Source organism: Centrocercus urophasianus, unplaced genomic scaffold, assembly GCF_019232065.1.
Source record: "Centrocercus urophasianus isolate 14NV4802_14NV808 unplaced genomic scaffold, USGS_Curo_1.0 seq_10, whole genome shotgun sequence".
NCBI classification, from domain to species: domain Eukaryota; kingdom Metazoa; phylum Chordata; class Aves; order Galliformes; family Phasianidae; genus Centrocercus; species Centrocercus urophasianus.
In genome coordinates this window covers 3169471-3186680 of record NW_024884142.1, presented here as the reverse complement: position 1 = coordinate 3186680, position 17210 = coordinate 3169471, and the positions used below count along the sequence as shown (strand labels likewise).

The 17210-nt window shown below is 43.7% G+C and overlaps 1 protein-coding gene across 2 annotated transcripts in view; it reads right to left on the bottom strand.

Annotated features, from left to right (window-relative positions):
- Positions 1 to 11899: 11899 nt before the first annotated feature.
- The window catches only part of HS1BP3 (HCLS1 binding protein 3), a 68972-nt gene continuing 63661 nt past the window's right edge, over positions 11900 to 17210 (bottom strand). Inside the window, exon 8 of one of the 2 annotated variants that reach the window (XM_042831804.1) lies at positions 11900 to 13319. In XM_042831804.1, coding sequence (XP_042687738.1) covers positions 13192 to 13319 — 128 coding nt within the window. In that variant the 3' untranslated portion in view covers positions 11900 to 13191. The remainder of the gene's footprint in view (positions 13320 to 17210) is intronic. The other variant, XM_042832125.1, reaches the window with a different exon arrangement.

Below are 17210 nucleotides of genomic sequence, written 5' to 3'. Positions count from 1 at the left end.
TGCCTCTGCCTGCACTGCATATTAGGCCTTGGCAGAACTACCTGGGAAGCTGCACTGGAAGATAAAGTGCAACACCAGTGTACTGAGTCTGAATTTCTGTCAGGACTCAAAATTCTGAGACGGAGATCTGGTGAAAGTTCAGCCTGCACCCTCCTGAGGCACTGCCTCTCTTTGGGCACGTGTCCTGCTTGGACCCAAATCCCAACACTGGCAATGCAACCATGTGGTTCCTCAAACTCTCCTTTTCCAGGTTGTAAGGAAGGCTGGCTCTCTGACTCTTTTTTTGGTTTGATATGGGTGGTTTTAGCATGAGTTTTCTCCTCTGCCAGGAGCTCCCATTGAGCTATGCAGTGCAAAAACTGAGCTCCATGTGTTCCACTTGCAAAGGGGAAAAGAGCCATCTGTTACAAAACCCGACTTAAGCACCTTAATTTGATGTCTGCATCCTGTCTTGGCTTCAAGTGGGACAAATAAATTGCCTTTGAACAGTGCTAGCGATTGGATCTGTTTTCAAACGTTGACATAACTAAGATGGGAACACTGTTCTGGAGGTGAAATGTAAGACTGGCCAACTGAAAAATCCTATCATGAAGGTCTTGCCTGTTTCTTAACGACATAGCACTGTCCCTTTAAGTCAAATACATTTTGGTTCATAGAACTATTAGCAAATGGCTTTTATGTTTAAAAACGTAACACTCCATGTAATTACTCCATCATCCCTTACAGCTGACTCCTCATCCCACCTTTTTATGAGCCATCCATAATACAAAATGATTTATCCACGTTACGCCATGTTATAAACTTGGTCACATGGAACTGTTGATGAGGGATATCCATAAAATTTAATTACAGCATTGATTCTGCTAAAATATTAACTTGAAGCTGGCTGTAGAGTGCTCCACTCACTACAGATCAAATGCAAATATAAAATGTCCTGTACTTTAAAGATGTGCAGCATGTACTTTTCAAGTGGTAATCTACAGGGAAAATCTTTCATTGCCTGCTGTAAAGATAACCTCTTGTATTAGGATTCAATGTGAAAAGTTATAAAAGTCAGAGACAGAAAGAAACTATTAATTCACCTCTTGTTTCTCTGCCAATCTGAGTTTCTTCCAGAAAATGTATTATTGAACATTATTGGTATAGGTAAGCTAATGGGGATTCCATAACTGTCTTCGGAGGATGTTGTCCAAGCTAATAGACCTTGGCTTTGGAAAAAGCAGTTCTGACATTTAATCTGCAGCTTCTTTTTTTTCAGTTTCACCTCCTCGCTTCCAGCTATACCTGCTTGAATCAGCTTGCATGTTGGCTCCCCAGCCCTGATGTTACACAGTTTCCAATAGAGAGCCTTTCTGTCATTTTCTGACTAGCCCAAACACTTGGATCAATTCTTTAAGGCAGGCTCAGGAATTCAGCCACAGCTGTCAAGTAGGAAAGCAGTAATGGACCCAATATTCAGCCATATAACTCTTATTTATTTTTGTGGGTGTCACATAGCTACCACTCCAAACTGGCTTTGAGAAACTCAGCTTTGTTTCTTCCTGTCATTCCACAGAGGACACATCCCTCCCAGCCTCCAATGTGATTGAGTCGATTTTTTCTGAATCCCCTCCAAAGTTTAAATATTTGCCTAACCTCACTGTCAATCCAATGACCAGGCCAGCTTCGCTTAAGGTGACTCTTAACGTGCTGTGTTTTGTGGATGGTTAATTGTATGCACAAACACATCAGTGTACCTGCACAAATCTACACATGTGCAGCACAAGCACATAGTTTGTCTTATTTGTCTCTATAACCACATTAAACTTCTTTGGACAGACATTGGTGAGAGGGATCTCTTTATTTCCAAAAACACCCATTTTTTGCTTCTCCAGGAAATAGCAGATGCTGAACTATCTAGTATGAAACCCCAGGATGTTTAAGCCAGTAGCACCAGAACTATGATGACCTTCCTGCCTATTTTTCTTATGACGCATTCCCACAGAGCCAAGCTAGCTATTGCTCCTGAGACCAGATCAGTTTTGTTTCTTGTATCATTAATCTCTTTTAATGCTGGTCTGCAAGGCTTCCAAGCACTCATCTGTCAATTTTTTTGAAAAAACCATGGCTATCCTAATAGTGAAAGAAACAGGCTGGTTGGAGGGATAGAGGCAGTGAGCAACATCCGAGTGTTGACTTGGGTTTCATCTGGTCAAGATAGATGAGCTTTGTCTTTCAGTTCAAATAACATAGTTAGGTTAGAAGGCAGCAGAACAGTCACAGAGTACTAATACATCTCTAACAAATAGATATTCTTGACTTTGCCTCCCTGCAGAAAACTGGTAATGCTTCAAGTTGGAGACCAGCACTCCTCTACCAGCTAAGACAGGAGTTACTAGCTTCAGGGCAGTGAATCAATTGAATTAACCTCGAGAGGTGGTTGTTCAAACAGCCTTTTCTCAGAATTGAACTTGCTCATCTGAATACAAAATTAATCATTCAGATAGTCATTTGCAAGATTATAAGTTGTCACTTCTGATTCCTCCTTCATAGCACCTTCCAAATTTGGTAACATCTGTTCACTGAGGAACTGACTATGTCACATGCAGACAGATGGTCAACCAGCTGTGACTTGGAGATGATAAACACCTCTTGTCTCTGATGCAGCAAACAGAGGGAAACACCACTGCAAGAAGCAGCAAGACATAATAGGAACTGGGTGCTCCTGATGATGTACCAAATGTGACATGTATATGAAATCCAAGTATATTAATCTTGCAGTAGACTGCAGCAGCATGTCCTTACTGCTGGCAGATTTCAGTAATGCAGTGCAGTGTCACAAATGTAATTCAGAGCTACTTAGACTCACATTCTTGAGTTTTACCTAATGGCCTCAATATTGGATCTAAAATGATTTCCAGCATCCAGAGAAGATGTACTGCAAACATAAGCTGTTTGAGCAAGTCCGCAGCAGTTCCTGCTGTAATGGCATACTCATGAAAATAAACTGGCAGATGACAGGCTCCCACCTCTGGAATAGAAAGGTTGCTGCTTTAATTAAACTTTTTAATTGTCACGGCTATCCCCTCCCACCCAAAGCAGACCCTGCATAAACATAGAATGTCATCTTATCCTTCTTACAGACACGGAGCCATTTCAGAAAATCAATGGCAATAATTAAGAGAGCTTTTATTCCTTGCTTCTACCTGTGTTCTACTTTCCACACCAAATGTATTGACTAAATGTCTCTTCTCAGAAGGTTATGTCTACAGGCTTTCTGAAGACTGCGCCAGCAACATTTCTTGTTAGAGTCAGGTGCTGCTGTTCACATAGCAAGCATTTTCCTTTACTGTTTGCAGTACAAGCCCTGTGGGGTCTGAGCATTGGAAGAGGCTGGCAAGAGATATTGTGTCCTCAGAGGTCTTCTGATCTCTGAGACATATAACACTCGGCCGAGGAAGAAGAGGTGATGTCAGTTTTTACAGTCATGGGCACAAATGGCAAACACAGGTCTTCTCTGCTATGCTGCCTGTCTCCCAGACCTACCCACGGACAGCCCATAGTAGTTTTCCACTTCACTGTCCTGGAAGCAGAAACCTTCCTCCTCTGAGGTGTCATGTTGGCCATTCTATCAAAATAAGCAAACAAAACCCTTCCTGGATTGATAAATCTCTGGAGAAATGATGAAGGCTTGTTGGCCCAGCTGTACCCATCTATTCCAGCTGCTCTGCAAGGTCCCAGTGATGCTCACATGATGGCACGATGTGATATAAAGCAAATGAGGCTCAGCGGTGCGTCTGGCTCCCAGTACTCAACTGCTGAAGAGTAATCTTCCTGAAGAGCCTCTTTTTACTCTTCAATCATCACTTGACCCAAATTAGGAGCTTTTGCTGTCAGCAGTACTTCTTAGTGCATTATAGTATTTTGATTGATACTTGATTCTCTGTCAGGTGTGGATAACCACGCCTCCCCCACCTCTCCTTATTGCTCTGGTGAGCAGAGATTGCTGAAACTCCTCACCTGCAAGGCTCACTGCTAAAGAAATGTAACCAACATAAACATGCAAACTCCCACAAACAGAGCTACCAAAGCCTTTAGGAGCCTGAGTACTTTCAAAATCATTCATACTGGAGAGATCATTGGAGATAGGCTCCCATCCCAAAAGTTCTTTACTATGAGACTGGTGAGGTGCTGGAACAGGCTGCCCAGAGAGGTTGTGGATGCCCCATCCGTGGAGGTGTTTAAGGCCAGGTTGGATGGGGCCCTGGGCAGCCTGGTCTGGTCTTAAATGTGGAGGTTGGTGGCCCTGCGTGTGGCGGGGGGTTGGAGATTCATGATCCTTGAGGTCCCTTCTAAACCTGGCCATTCTATGATTCTGTGATCACTGCAGCCTGAACCTCCCATAATTTGAAGCACACTTTTCTGCATGGCAGCCCAGGATGTGAGAAAAAAAAAGAATTTAAATGATTCGTCCTTGCCTGAGACACAGCAGAGACTTCAGTCTTCTTCAGCTGAGCGCCAGGCCTGTCATATCAGTTCACTTTCTCTTTCTTTCCTGGTATCATGTATAACTAATTAACAGCTTTAAAGAAGGAGAAATTGGCACATTCACCCAACTTCAACTTGCAAACATTAGGAATGGATCCAAGCTGTTCAACCCAAATAACCCTGGATCTGTAGGCAAACTTAGCAGATGATGCCTAAAAAGCAAGAAGGATTTGTGAATTTCCTCAGGAGATAGCTTGGAGCAACTGATATTTCTGCTGGAGGATTTGAACAGTGCTGCTGGTTTTGCCCTTTGGGTCATTTGGCTAAGTGACTAAGTGACAGATAAAAACTAAACTATGCAGTGTTATGGCTATTGCATACTGGGGCTGAGTGACTCGGCTGAAAGGCAAATGTCAAAGGAAGCACTGAGACAGAGCAGCTGCTTTGCTGCATCATTCCTCCTCTTGTGCAAGAGCCATGGCTCCTCAGCTCGTCTTCCCATGTGTGCAGCCCTCAGCTCTGAGAGCACTCCCACCTCTGCTCTGTGCTCCTTCTGGGAGGCTGCAGCTGAAGCCTTCTCTTCCAGCAAATAGAAAACTCCTTTTAATTTCCTGCCTACAGCTATTTGGGGCCACTTGATGCACATTTGTTCTGGTGCCAATGCTTGCCTTAAGCTTACATAAGTTTTCTCTTTGGTGTTTATCTATCTCCCTGATGCATTAACAGCGTGAGTGAATTACCTCTCATCCATTGCTTTACCAGACTAAAACAGCCAGATTCATTGAACTCCTTCTCATGGCACACGGTTGCTGCTCTTTCCAACATCTCCTGTTCCATAAGGAAATGAACAAAACTGGCTCTGAGGAATTTCATCAGGTATATTCCCCACCCCCTACCGTTTTGCTTCCAGAAGAACCTGCTGTGTTTGCTCATGGCTATTTCCCAAAGGACCTTCCATTCGAATACCATTCTCTGCTTCTTCCAACACAAACAGTAATTTCCCACGTGGCTCTTCTATCAAAAGTGTTGCTGAAGCCCAGACAGATTAGATCTAAAGCATTTCCTATGTCTAAAAAAGCCCGTGGAGTATTTTGTTTGCACTTTTATTTTTTTTCTTTCCTCATTGCAAAAAGCTACCAAGCTAGTCTGACCCAAGTGACCTTAGTGAAGCCTTGTTACATTTTTATCACATTTTTTCCTTTACATCTGTGTCTTCAGTCCTTTCTGAATTCCTGCGTATTCAGTCCCCAGACAGCCTCTGTTACTGTATAGCCCAGCTTCAGGAGGTCTGACACTCTCCCTGTTTTTTGAGCACCCCCAAGAAATAAGGTGGCTTTAGGATGTCTCTAGAATCCAGAAGCAAAATCCAGAGCTAGGACCAGATCATAGAAAATTATAGTTGGAAAGGCCACTAAGGTCATCTAATCCAACCATCAACCCATGCCTGTGACCTCTCTAGATCATGTCACTCACTGCAACATCTACCAGGTGTGTTAAATCCAGGGCTCATTACCCCTCTGAAAACCTCCAAATTTAATGGGAGCAGTTTTTCTGCATAACAGTCCCTTTGCTCAGTGCACTCATGAAGAAAATGATGCCTGAACGTGGCATTAAAGTACATGTGTACAGACATCAAGGATTCACATGCTTTTACCCTACCTGTGTCAGCTCAGCGTTCTCCTGTGCACTCAGCATCCCATCTATTGAGCTAAAGGTCTGATTCAGGCAGAACCAAAACAGATCAGCTGTGGGATAATCTACTTTGTATTTTACATTTGGACAAATATCTCCTTGCTTCTCCACAGGAATTCTCAGGGGCTCTAGGGCTATGCCAAGGGCTGGAACAGCTCTTGCATTATTTACGTCAAGTCTTCTGTGCTTCAGGTTTCACTCCCTTTGCTGGCAAACCAATGCCTCAATCATCACCATTCCACAGCCTTCTTTATATATGTATACAGAATATGTAAAAAGATGTGCATACAGACATATTTATACACAACTTTTTTCTTTCAAGCAGTCCCATCTCCAAGTGCAACACAGAGCAGTTCGGTCCCCACCGTCTGATCCAGGCTGGGCTCCAAACTCTGTTGGCTTCCCTGTGAGAAAAAGGACCCTTTCCCCCATTTATCTGGAGGGTAGCTATGGCAACATCACACAAAGACATCTCAATTCCAGGCCAGCCCCATCTGCAGACAGACACTGCCTGTTGGTGCTCAGACCATGCTCCATTTGGACAAAGAGATGGTTATGACTTAGGATGAGCCCTTGGTTGGAAGCACCCGGTTGCTTGGAAGCAAAGCAATGTTGCTACCCCAACCAATGGGCTATTCTGGGGGATGTTCACAGACATGTTTTGTAATGAGTAATAAAGAGCCAGGGAGAGGGATGGAAGAAAATGAATGAGTGGAGGCTGCAGCAGCTGTAGGGTACCTCGTCGGGGAAGTGTTGGGCTCTCTGATTTATGTCTCATCTGTTTGGGAAAGCTGTGCTGATCCAGCTTTCCTTTTTGTCTCAGTGAACTGCCTGATGGCCACACACAGATTGTCTTGCTTCTCAGTGGAAGCATTACCTTTTTTTATTTTTATTTTTTTCCATGCAGGAACTGGGCATCCCTGCTTTGCACCATAAAAACAAAGGTTCAGCCACTATAAAGCTCAGTCAGGAAGTCTGCGTATGTGCCACGGGGCCCATGGAGCTTATCTGGGGAATGTTTGGAAAGCTGACAGGAGAAATCATGTTGCCCAGAGTAGCTGTGGGTGCCCCATCCCTGGAGGCATTCAAGGCCAGGATGGATGGGGCCCTGGGCAGGATGATCTGGTGAGGAGAACCACTCTGTGGCAGAGGTTTGGAACTGGATGAGCTCTAAGGTCCCTTCCAACCCAAGCCATTCTATGATTCTATGGCTCCGTGATGATTTTATGGAATCTGAGAGCTGATAGCGTACTAAGGACAGTGCCCATGGCCCCATGTTAATGAGGTAGGCTGGGGACCACTGGCAAGTTGCTGTCTGTTTTCACCTAGACCATGACAGTCTGCTCCTGTGTTCATCTCCAGTGACATTTCTCTCCTCTCCTCTTTTGAATTTCTGACACCATTCTTGGGAATTATTTAACATGGTCTTCTGGGCATAGAGCTTGCTGTAGCTCTCTCTGCTCTTCCATAGCTCTGGCTGGAGCAATCCCTGAACACACCAGTCAAGAAGACCAAAAGCAGTGGGTGAAGGAGATGACTGCCTTCCTGGCTAAATGGCGATGGATATGAGTTCTAGTCCAGCAAGCATTCCTTTCTTTCCCCTCCATGCTGTTGCCACTTCTCCTCCCAGCAAAATCCTGCTTCACCCTGAGCTATGAAGAGTGGCACAGCATCCCCAACCACATGGAGGCTGCAGAGCCAGCAGCGCAGTGTTAAGGCCATCTGTCTGGTGTGGTCGGTCCCCTCACCTCCTGAGGATGAGCACCCCAGAGGGCCAGCCAGCTGGCAGACGGCCTCACTGCCTCCACCTGCCTTCCCTGCTCACACAGACTGCATGCTTAACTCAGCCCTGCGTGATGATGATGTGTAGTTTGGTCTGGGGGACCATGCATGAACGTGAGGAACTAAAAAAAAAAAAAGCCTGAATAGGATGTAAGCAAATAGCTCATGTTATCTGTTTGCTGCTGCAGAAGGCAGCAACAAGAAACGACTGTAATAAATGCTAAGGTTCTTAGGGCCTTTTCCTGTGCTGGTTAGATGAAAGGGGGGAAAAGGAGGTCTGGAACTTGTAGACCTGAATAACTTAATGGTCATGATCTGTACTTTGAAGCGAGATAATAAAAGACATCTTTTAATGCTATTCATTTCAGGAGCCTTTGCTCTTCGGCCAGGATTTTTCTGCCTGCTGGGAACAGCCCAATGGAAAAATTTTTAAAGCATTCAGAAATCCTGTCTGAGATTTTTACTTTGTTCTTTACCTCTGAGGTTTATGTAGCATTGGTACAGCCTGGTCCATCCGACAGAATAATAAATATCAAGAACCCTCAGGTCACACAGGGACCAAGTCGCCCACCCAGAGCACAGCTGGTATCTCATAAACCCTAGGTGCTGCACCAGAACAGTTTGAACAATAGAGAGTTTTAGAAAGTTAGCAAAAAAACTTCTCTTTCAGGATCTTCCCATCTCCCAATGGGTGAGAGAAGGTGGTGCCAATAACCAGTAGAAATGCCCAGGGGCCATCGTCCAATGGCACATCTTGGTGATGGACTGCTCACCACTTCTGCATGCTGCAACATTTGACTTTGCATTCTGGGGGACATCTAGGGAATCCATATGTAGGTATAAGAGCTGAGTTCTTACAGAGGGGTTTAAGGTAGCCTGAACAACCAAGAGATGCCCAAATGAGGCAGGAATTATCTTTTAGGTATCAAAGAAGTGCAGCAGGACCTTGGAGATAAGTGCCTGCTACAGCAGAGGGAGGGCAGGGGCACATCTGCCTTCCCAGACAAGGCAGGTTTATGTATACGGTGGACCTAGCTAAGTTCATCTCCATGGACAGCCAGTGGAGGAGTCCTGATTCTTCAGAAAATCAGGGGTAAAATCCTGAGTGACCTATGTACTTTGGGTACCTCCAGAGAGACAGCAGCTGCAGAGATATTTTCGGGCCTGCGGATCTAAACTTGAGTAAGAATGAAACCCCAGGTCCTGCTTGGATTCCTGCACCTTTTGCTGGGGTTTTGCCTTGATTCTTTTCTCTGTTGGAGGCTAAATGCAGACCATCTCATCTCCCTTCCAGACATATTGCTATACTACTTTTTCAATTTTTAATGAAGCCAAGATGCAGTTTTTTCAAAGAGCCTCTGAAAATCAATAGCACTCTTTTCCAATGATATATTTTTACAGCGGTAGGTCAATAAGGAAGAAAAACCCAAAGCCTCCAGGGACAAAGCTGCCTTCTTACCTGAAGCACTGAATTTTATATGACAAAGTTCAGGAAGATAAGTGAATGTATGAATAATTCGGAGGATGTATCACCTCCACATCACCCGTTCCAAAGAGCTCTGATATATGTTCTTAAGGGTTATTATCTTGATTCTCTGTAACAATGATTTATTTGGAGGTCTGAGGCATTTAAATAATTTTAGTGCAAAAGAATTATTGCCCTGAATTTCTTATAGCAGTTCTTATGCTGTTATTTTTTGCTATTCTGTTTGAAAGCCAAAGCCAACCGGTGAATAGGAACAGCAGGGTATCTTTTAGGTAACCTGTTATTAAACCCAAATATTAATATTCAGACTTGTCATGTGAGACGAAGTAATCATTTCAAAAAATATGCAAAACTCTCCTGTAAATTTTTATTAGTAATAAATCACGTTTTTTCATTAGTTCGGGAATGCTTTGTTTGATTAAAAAGTCAGCTGCTAAATTAATCTGATTGCAGTTTGGGAATGCATGTAAAACTCTTACAGCATGTGTCTACTTTCATTAATTTCAATGGGATTGAAAGACATGGATGGGTTTTACCTAAATTTGATACTTTCTTGGGATGGAATTTGTGTTTGTGAGCCATCACTCATGCTGGTTTTCCAATGCTTGGTGCAGGAAGGAAAAGCAAAGAGGAAAAGCATACCCACTGAGCTACCAAATTTAGGCACTTCCACTGAAAGGTGGAGCATCTCCTGACGTTCTCCATGAGGAGGAGGGAGAAGCACACCATTAATTGAGGTGAGGGGCTGATGAAGAGGGATTCAGAACGGCTAGACTGGCCTTCTTGTGCTGAACAACCTCCCTTCTCCTGCACTTCCCAGCGGATTCCTGTAAACGCTGAGATTTCCTCTGCCGCTGCCGCTGTGGAGCAGCCTTAGCAGCTGTTGACTTGAACTTTATTCACCCGTCCACTCAAGGGAGTCTCCGAGGATGTGTGACCTTGGAGAAAGTCCTGCCAGACCTCTCTCATCCTGCCCCCACTTCCCTCTGCCCCCTGGGACAGATGTCTGCTCTGAGCGCCTTGCCAATGCCGAGAGGCTCGGAGCCTTCACGAGCTATTTTGGGATTTATCTGACAGACTTCCTCGTTTTCCTGCTTCTCTCTAAGACTTTTATCACCAGTTTAGGTAAAAGCCTGTCTTTCTCTGCTTTAAAGCCAGATAAACAATGGTCTAATAACTCTGCTATTTCATTATTTTTAGTTTGTACTTCTCCCCATATCGTTCCTGCAAGTAAAAATCACTGCCCTGTTAATGACATCTATTGTTAAGCCTTCGGATCCTATTTATTAATTCTGCTGTCCTAGGACAATTGGTCTTATTTTTGTCATTTTTATCCTTCCATATTTTGCAACTTCTATTGTCCTTTTATTCTCCTTTTGCTTTTCTCCAAAGCTTTCAGGCAAAAATAGGCTTTGCACACTCATGAATCACCCCAGAAACTGAAAAGAAATGGCATTAGAGACTGAATTGAAGGATAATGTTGGAATTTGGTGCTTTGTTTTCCACCTCTGGCACAGAGGCCTCAATAGGCAGAAACAAATTACACAACAAATCCATCTTGTTTTAGCTGTCTTTGAAATGGGGAGAATGTTTGCCAGTCTGTTATTGCTGCTCATTTCATGCATAACACCTTGAGCAGCCTTGGGCGAAAGGCACTGGAGAAGAATATAGCTGGGCCTAGGAAAAAAGCATTGTGCAGAAAATAGATGGTGAGCTGGGTGACGGGAAGGATAATGGGATGTCTCAGAAGAAGGCCCAGAGAAAATGCACACTGACACAGCTCACAGGCACACAGACACCACGTGGGCTCACAGAGGGCTTGAGAGGAGCAAGTGGTAAAATGGAACTTCTTTTTCTGGAGGGGCTTGTTCTTCCCTAAAATAATCAGGCCATTAGTTGGTCTTCAACACAAAAACTTATTGTAGTAAAATTGTTTGCCATTCAACAAGTATCTAGATCCACTTCTAGGCTCATGAAAGCAATATTTTCTTTCCGAAGAGTCTAGTTTGTTTTCATTTTCTTCACGGAGCTTGGGACCCTGGAGATAAAATGTTTATGATGGATGTGAAGGCACATGTGAGACAGGGAGTAAGTGCAGCAAGCATTCCCACAGCAATACAATGGGGCAGAAAGGGGAAAGATAAAGGATCCTATATCCAGGAGAAATCACATTTATCAGGAAGTGATAAGCATGCTCTATGCTTCGTCTAACAGCAGTGCCTTCTCATCTCCTTTACAGAATAGTTTCAGTGACCAACTGGGCTGTGTCCTGGAAAACCATATTAGCAGATTAATTAGTGATGGATTTTTAACAATAGCGTAGAAGACATGCACAGGAGAGAAAGATCAGGCAGTTGAATTGAATTATTATATTCGCATAGGTTTTTAGATTGACTACTTTATGCTTTTGATTAAATTATTATAATTTTTCAAGTAGCAATTTTCTCTGAGAGATTATTTTCCCTTGACCTATCTCCATATAGAATTATTTCCATGGCAACAGCTTGAGTCATTTGAGAAAGAAACAAAAATATGAACTTCCGTTACCACTGGGTTAGAAAACTAGTTTAATTTTAAAGCAAAAATACGGAAGATTTTGGTCTTATGAACGATAGCTATATAAAAAGGAAATTCAAACTCAATCTTTCATCATTTCTTTTAGCAAAAATGTTATTTTCAAAGGAGGGTTGTGAGCATACTATTAACATTAGACCTAATAAATCTAACATCTCTCCACTTGAAAGTGTCTTTGAAAGTAATGGGACATAAAAGCACCATTCCTTCTCCTGAGTCAGCAGACTGATAAATCAATACATAATAACAGCTATTTTGTATTCTCTTGTTATTTCCTCAGCACTGGAGTATTTAGATAAGAGAAATATTTTAAGTGCAAGGCATGAATTAGAAAAATTAGATAAAGCAGGAGGGACAGATGACATTCACCCTAGGGTTTGTGAGGGACTGGCTGAAGCCTCCTTGAAACAACAGCAATCATCTTGGAGTGCACAGTGGTGGTGGAAGAGGAGATTTCAGCAGGCTGGAAAAGAGAAAATAACAGAAGGAAAGGAGAACAGATGTGGACAGAGAGAATTACAGACCAGCCAGGCTTGCTGTGGTACCCAAAAAGGTTCAATCATGAATTATTCATAACTCAATAAAGTCCAGCAGAAAAAAACCACAAATATATCACAAGTACAGTTTTCCAAAACAAATAATGTCACTTCAATGTGGTTCCTTTCTTTGGCAGGGTAAACAGTCCAATGAGCAGCAGAGGAGAACCTGATGTGCTGCATCTTGACTTCATAGACCTTTCTGCCACTACCAGATTATCATAGAATCATTAAGGTTGGAAAAGACCTATAACCATCACCAAAACTGCCCACTAACTGTGTTCCTCAATGTACATCTCCACAGTTCTGGAACACCTCTGGGGATGGTGACTCCACCACTGTCTTGGGCAGCCTGTGCCAATGCCTCACCACTCTTTCTGAGAGGAAATTTTTCCTAATATCCAACCTAAACCTCCCCTGGTGCAATGTGAGGCCATTGCTTCTTATCCCATTGCTGTCATCTGAGAGAAGAGGCTGACCTCCACCGTGCTACAACCTCCTTTCCAGGAGCTGTAGAAAGGGATATGTATTTATTCAACATCCAAGAAAGAGCAAAAGATTAAATTTTGATTAGGTGGGTGCTCAGGTGTTTGAAAATTTGCACCAAAGGCAAGCTGTCAATATTTTTTTTCAGAATGGTTATGGAGATTTTAGTTAATATTTTTTTTCCACTACCACTTCAAACAAAGGAGTCAAGGACAGACTTCCATTTGTAGACTGATTAAGTCCTTGGAGGAAAGCTTTCAAGCCTTCTTGAGGGCAGCAGCAGTACTCAGAGTAATCTGTAAGTTAGAAGATAAACACAATTAATTAAATTCAGTAACATACCAAATTTGGGAAGAGAGGAGCAAATGAGCAAATACAAAGCTGGCAGTAAAACAGCCAACCCAAGCCTTCATCAGGGGGGTCTCTGGATATGCCTGTTCCTGCCCAAAATGGGCTGAGAGGAGTGAAGCACTTGTTATCATCACCTTGTTGCATGTTGCATGCATGGAAAGGCTGGGGGAAGATGTAGCTGGACGACCTTGTCCTCTCCTGTCTGAAAGTTTTCCTTTTACTCAAAGAAGACTCTCTTCTCCATCACTCAGATGTCAACAGAAGAGATCTGGGAAGCAGAATAGATGCCAGGAAATGTGTTAAACCTGCACACTTGTACCGGTGATGTCCTCTTTGTGCAAACTCCCTGATTGGAAGGCATCTTGCCCAGAGAGGTGGTGGATGCCCCATCCCTGGAGACACTCAAGGTCAGGCTGGACAGGGCTCTGAGCACCTCATCAAGCTGTAGGTGTCCCTGTTCATTGCAGGGGAGTTGGACTAGATGGCTTTTATGGGTCTCTTCCAACTCAAACGATTCTATGATTCTGTGTATTTATGTACTTCTGTCCTTTGCTGAATGCCCCAAAGGGAATGGAGAAGCACTAGGAGAGTCACATCTGCCTGAAGGCTTCTCAAGGCACTTGTGGGGTTTACCTGGAGCTCCATTAGCTCTCCCTCCTGTAGATGCAATGAAGTACAGATTCAGCTATTGAGAACGCTGCTTCACAGCACTGCAATTGCCCAATATTATGTACTGTTCTAAGCATACCGTGCCCCTTGGGCACAGGTGGGGCGTACAGCCTCCCCTCTGGAAGGCAATCAAATCTTGTGCTATAGGCTCTGTTGGGAAGGTGGAGGCTGTGTAATCCTTGCCAGTAAGAAAGGGGAAACAGAACTTCCTGAGAAGCCCATTTAATCTGGCCAGATGCAATTCATTGTGATGGCTTCATTTCTCAAATCACCACGGATAAGGGAAGGAGCGTCTTATCAGGTTGTAGAGAACATAACTCTCCTGTAGAATTTTTAGAAACAGATAATCCTGTGTTCACAATGGATCTTTTCTTCTTCTTCTTAGAAGTTTCTTCCTTTTTTGTAAGTTTTTGGGCTTGTCTGGAAACTCTTTTTATATTCTAATCCTTTAATCTCAGTGTGACAAAGTTCCTCCTAAAAGTTACTGTTAGAACAGATCTTAAAAGTTGTTTGGAATGTACACAGCCTTTCACAGAAAATGCAACTTGTGTTTATGGCTTCTCACTAGATTAAATCATGTTGTCTTTCATACAGGGACCAGAGCAGCATGGCTGTAAGTGAGCTAAGGAAGCTAGCTCTAAGGAAACTTCATTTTGTAGTAATAGCATACTGAGTACTATGTACTTTTGGGAAAAAATGTTGGCTGTGTGGGAGAAATGTGGACCAGATAGTTTTTAATAACAACTGCTTGTGTTCCTACACAATATTCTGTGTTTTTCAAGATCCAGAAAAAAAACATTTATAGGTTAATTGGCATTCTGGTTTAATTGTATTCCCAGCAAAGTATAGTACAGTCTGGATTTGACCAACGTTGTACAGTTAGTAATTTTCCATGGGGTGGTTATGGGATATTTGCTGGTTGGCATTGGTGGGGTTTGTTGCCAGGATGAGGCATGAACCAGTTGGTGTTGGGATTTGCTGACCCAGTCTACTGCCTGAGATTGTTCATCTCACGGAAAGCAGGGTTTGTCCAATGCCTACTGCCCTTTTGCTTTTCTATCTCTTGCTATAGGCTGGGCCGTGAGGACCAAAAGATTTTCTGGCCTTTCTCAGACTCACTACTTTTTTAGGCTGTAAAGTTGAGTGGACATCCTTCCCTCCTCCTCACAGTCAAGCTGCATCCTTCTGGGATGAGAGTTTCCTTTGCCTTTGGTCACCTCTTCCTTGTGTTTGAGGCTAACAGTCTCATAACTATTAGACTCTTGTGCTTAGATTTCATGGGAAACTGCTGCAGCAGCTGAAGATGGAAGGTGGCGAGAGACCACAGTCAAGTCGGTGATATGGAAGTACCTTTACCCACTTCTCCCTCATTTGCCACATTGATAGCTGAAATCAAACTGCTTTCATGCGAGCCAGGACTCTGGCTCAAAAATAACAGTATTTCAATAGAAAGAGCTTAGTAAGATGAAAATCCTTACTCCTAAACAAGCTCAGAAGCAAAGGGCAACACGCTGTTATCCATGCCAAATGCAAATCAGAAATAACCGGAGCTTGTGAAGGCCCCAACCTGATCACTCACAGAAAGGAGCATTGTTCTGCAGCCCTGCAGGCAGGGCTATGGGACCTGCTCCTGTCTGCACAGCAGTCCCCCACTTTGGGGAGGAGCATGGATTTCTGCACGTGGGGTTTTGAAATGGTGCTTGGAGTTTAGAGGCATTTTCCACAAATTGTCCCCAGAAAATTCAGTACTTCCAGACTGAATTTCCAGGTTTCTGGAAAACAAGATGCTGAGTTTCACGTGCTCTTGCAGTAGCTATAGGGCCATGTTGGAAAATGGCAAGCACCCTTGTGCCTTTGTGCTACATATGCCAGTTTCAGCAGAGACTGGATTTAGAGATTTTCAAAGCCAAGATTTAAATGTAGCATTTCAGGCTGCTTTGTCCAAGAATAGTAAATGTCAAGAACTGCAGGTTAGTTACAGCAGTCAGACTCAGCTGGCAAGCTTCCTTTGTAACACTCAGATTTATTTGACCCCATGTCCTGAGTTCTCCATTGCCAACATTTCTTGTCCCAGGGACTGCAAATGACAATGCTGCACCGTGACAGCGTGAGCCAGCATGGCAGCAGTGGGACTTTGGTCCTTGTTTTAGTTGCTGTGTCTATGAAACTATCCAAAGCACAGCCCAGCATAGCAACTAATTAGGCAGATAAGGCTGTGTGTTCCCAGGACATGTTTAATTACCACTGAAAATAAGTGAAGAGGTTCTGCAAGCTGCCTTGCCAAGAGATTTCTCTGCTCTCAACTCCTCATGAACCACATCCAAGTGCACCAAGGGGACAGCTCTTCCAAGCCAGATGTTGGCTTACTGTTTGCTCCTGAATGTGGGGAATTGTGAAGATCTCGATCATTCACAACTCTGAGCACTGAACCTTATCTACTTGCCCTATATACCCTGTGGAGCAGTGGGGAGGAGCTCCCTGAAGCATCTTTTAAAAAAATATATATATTACAGAGGAAAATCCATCTGTAGAATGGATACAGTATCTGGGCTCTTGGTCTTGAGGGAGAGGTAAGTGAGGATGTGGAGGAAGGTCCACCCAAGAGCTTGTCTGGGTGAGGTGGTCAACCACAGGCCTCAAGATTGCCTCCACCAAGAAGGAAAGAAGAGGTGAGCACATCATCTCACTAGAGATGAGCCTGGGGGAACAATAACAGGGTTAGGGGTGAGGCAAGGGGCTCAGCTGAAGTGCATCTACACCAGTGCACGCAGCACGAGCAACAAACAGCAGGAGCTGAAGGCCATTGTGTGGCAGGCAAACTGTGACTTAGTTGCCACAACGGAAACTAACAGACTGCTGCAATGGATGGGTATGAGCACTCCAGAAAGGACAGACAAAGAAGGAAGGGCGGTGGCATGACTCTCTATGTTAGAGAATGTTTCGAAGCTGTTGAGTTCAGGGCTGGGAATGACAAAGTTGAGTCTCTACAGGTAAGGATCAGTGGAGAGCCAACAAGGTGGACATCCTGTGGGGGTCTGTTATAGACCACTAAACATGGATGATGAGACAGGTGAGGGGATCTATGAACAGCTGACAGAAGGTGTGTGATTGCCAGCACTTGTCCTCATGAGGGAATTCAACTTCCCTGATACATGCCAAAAATACAA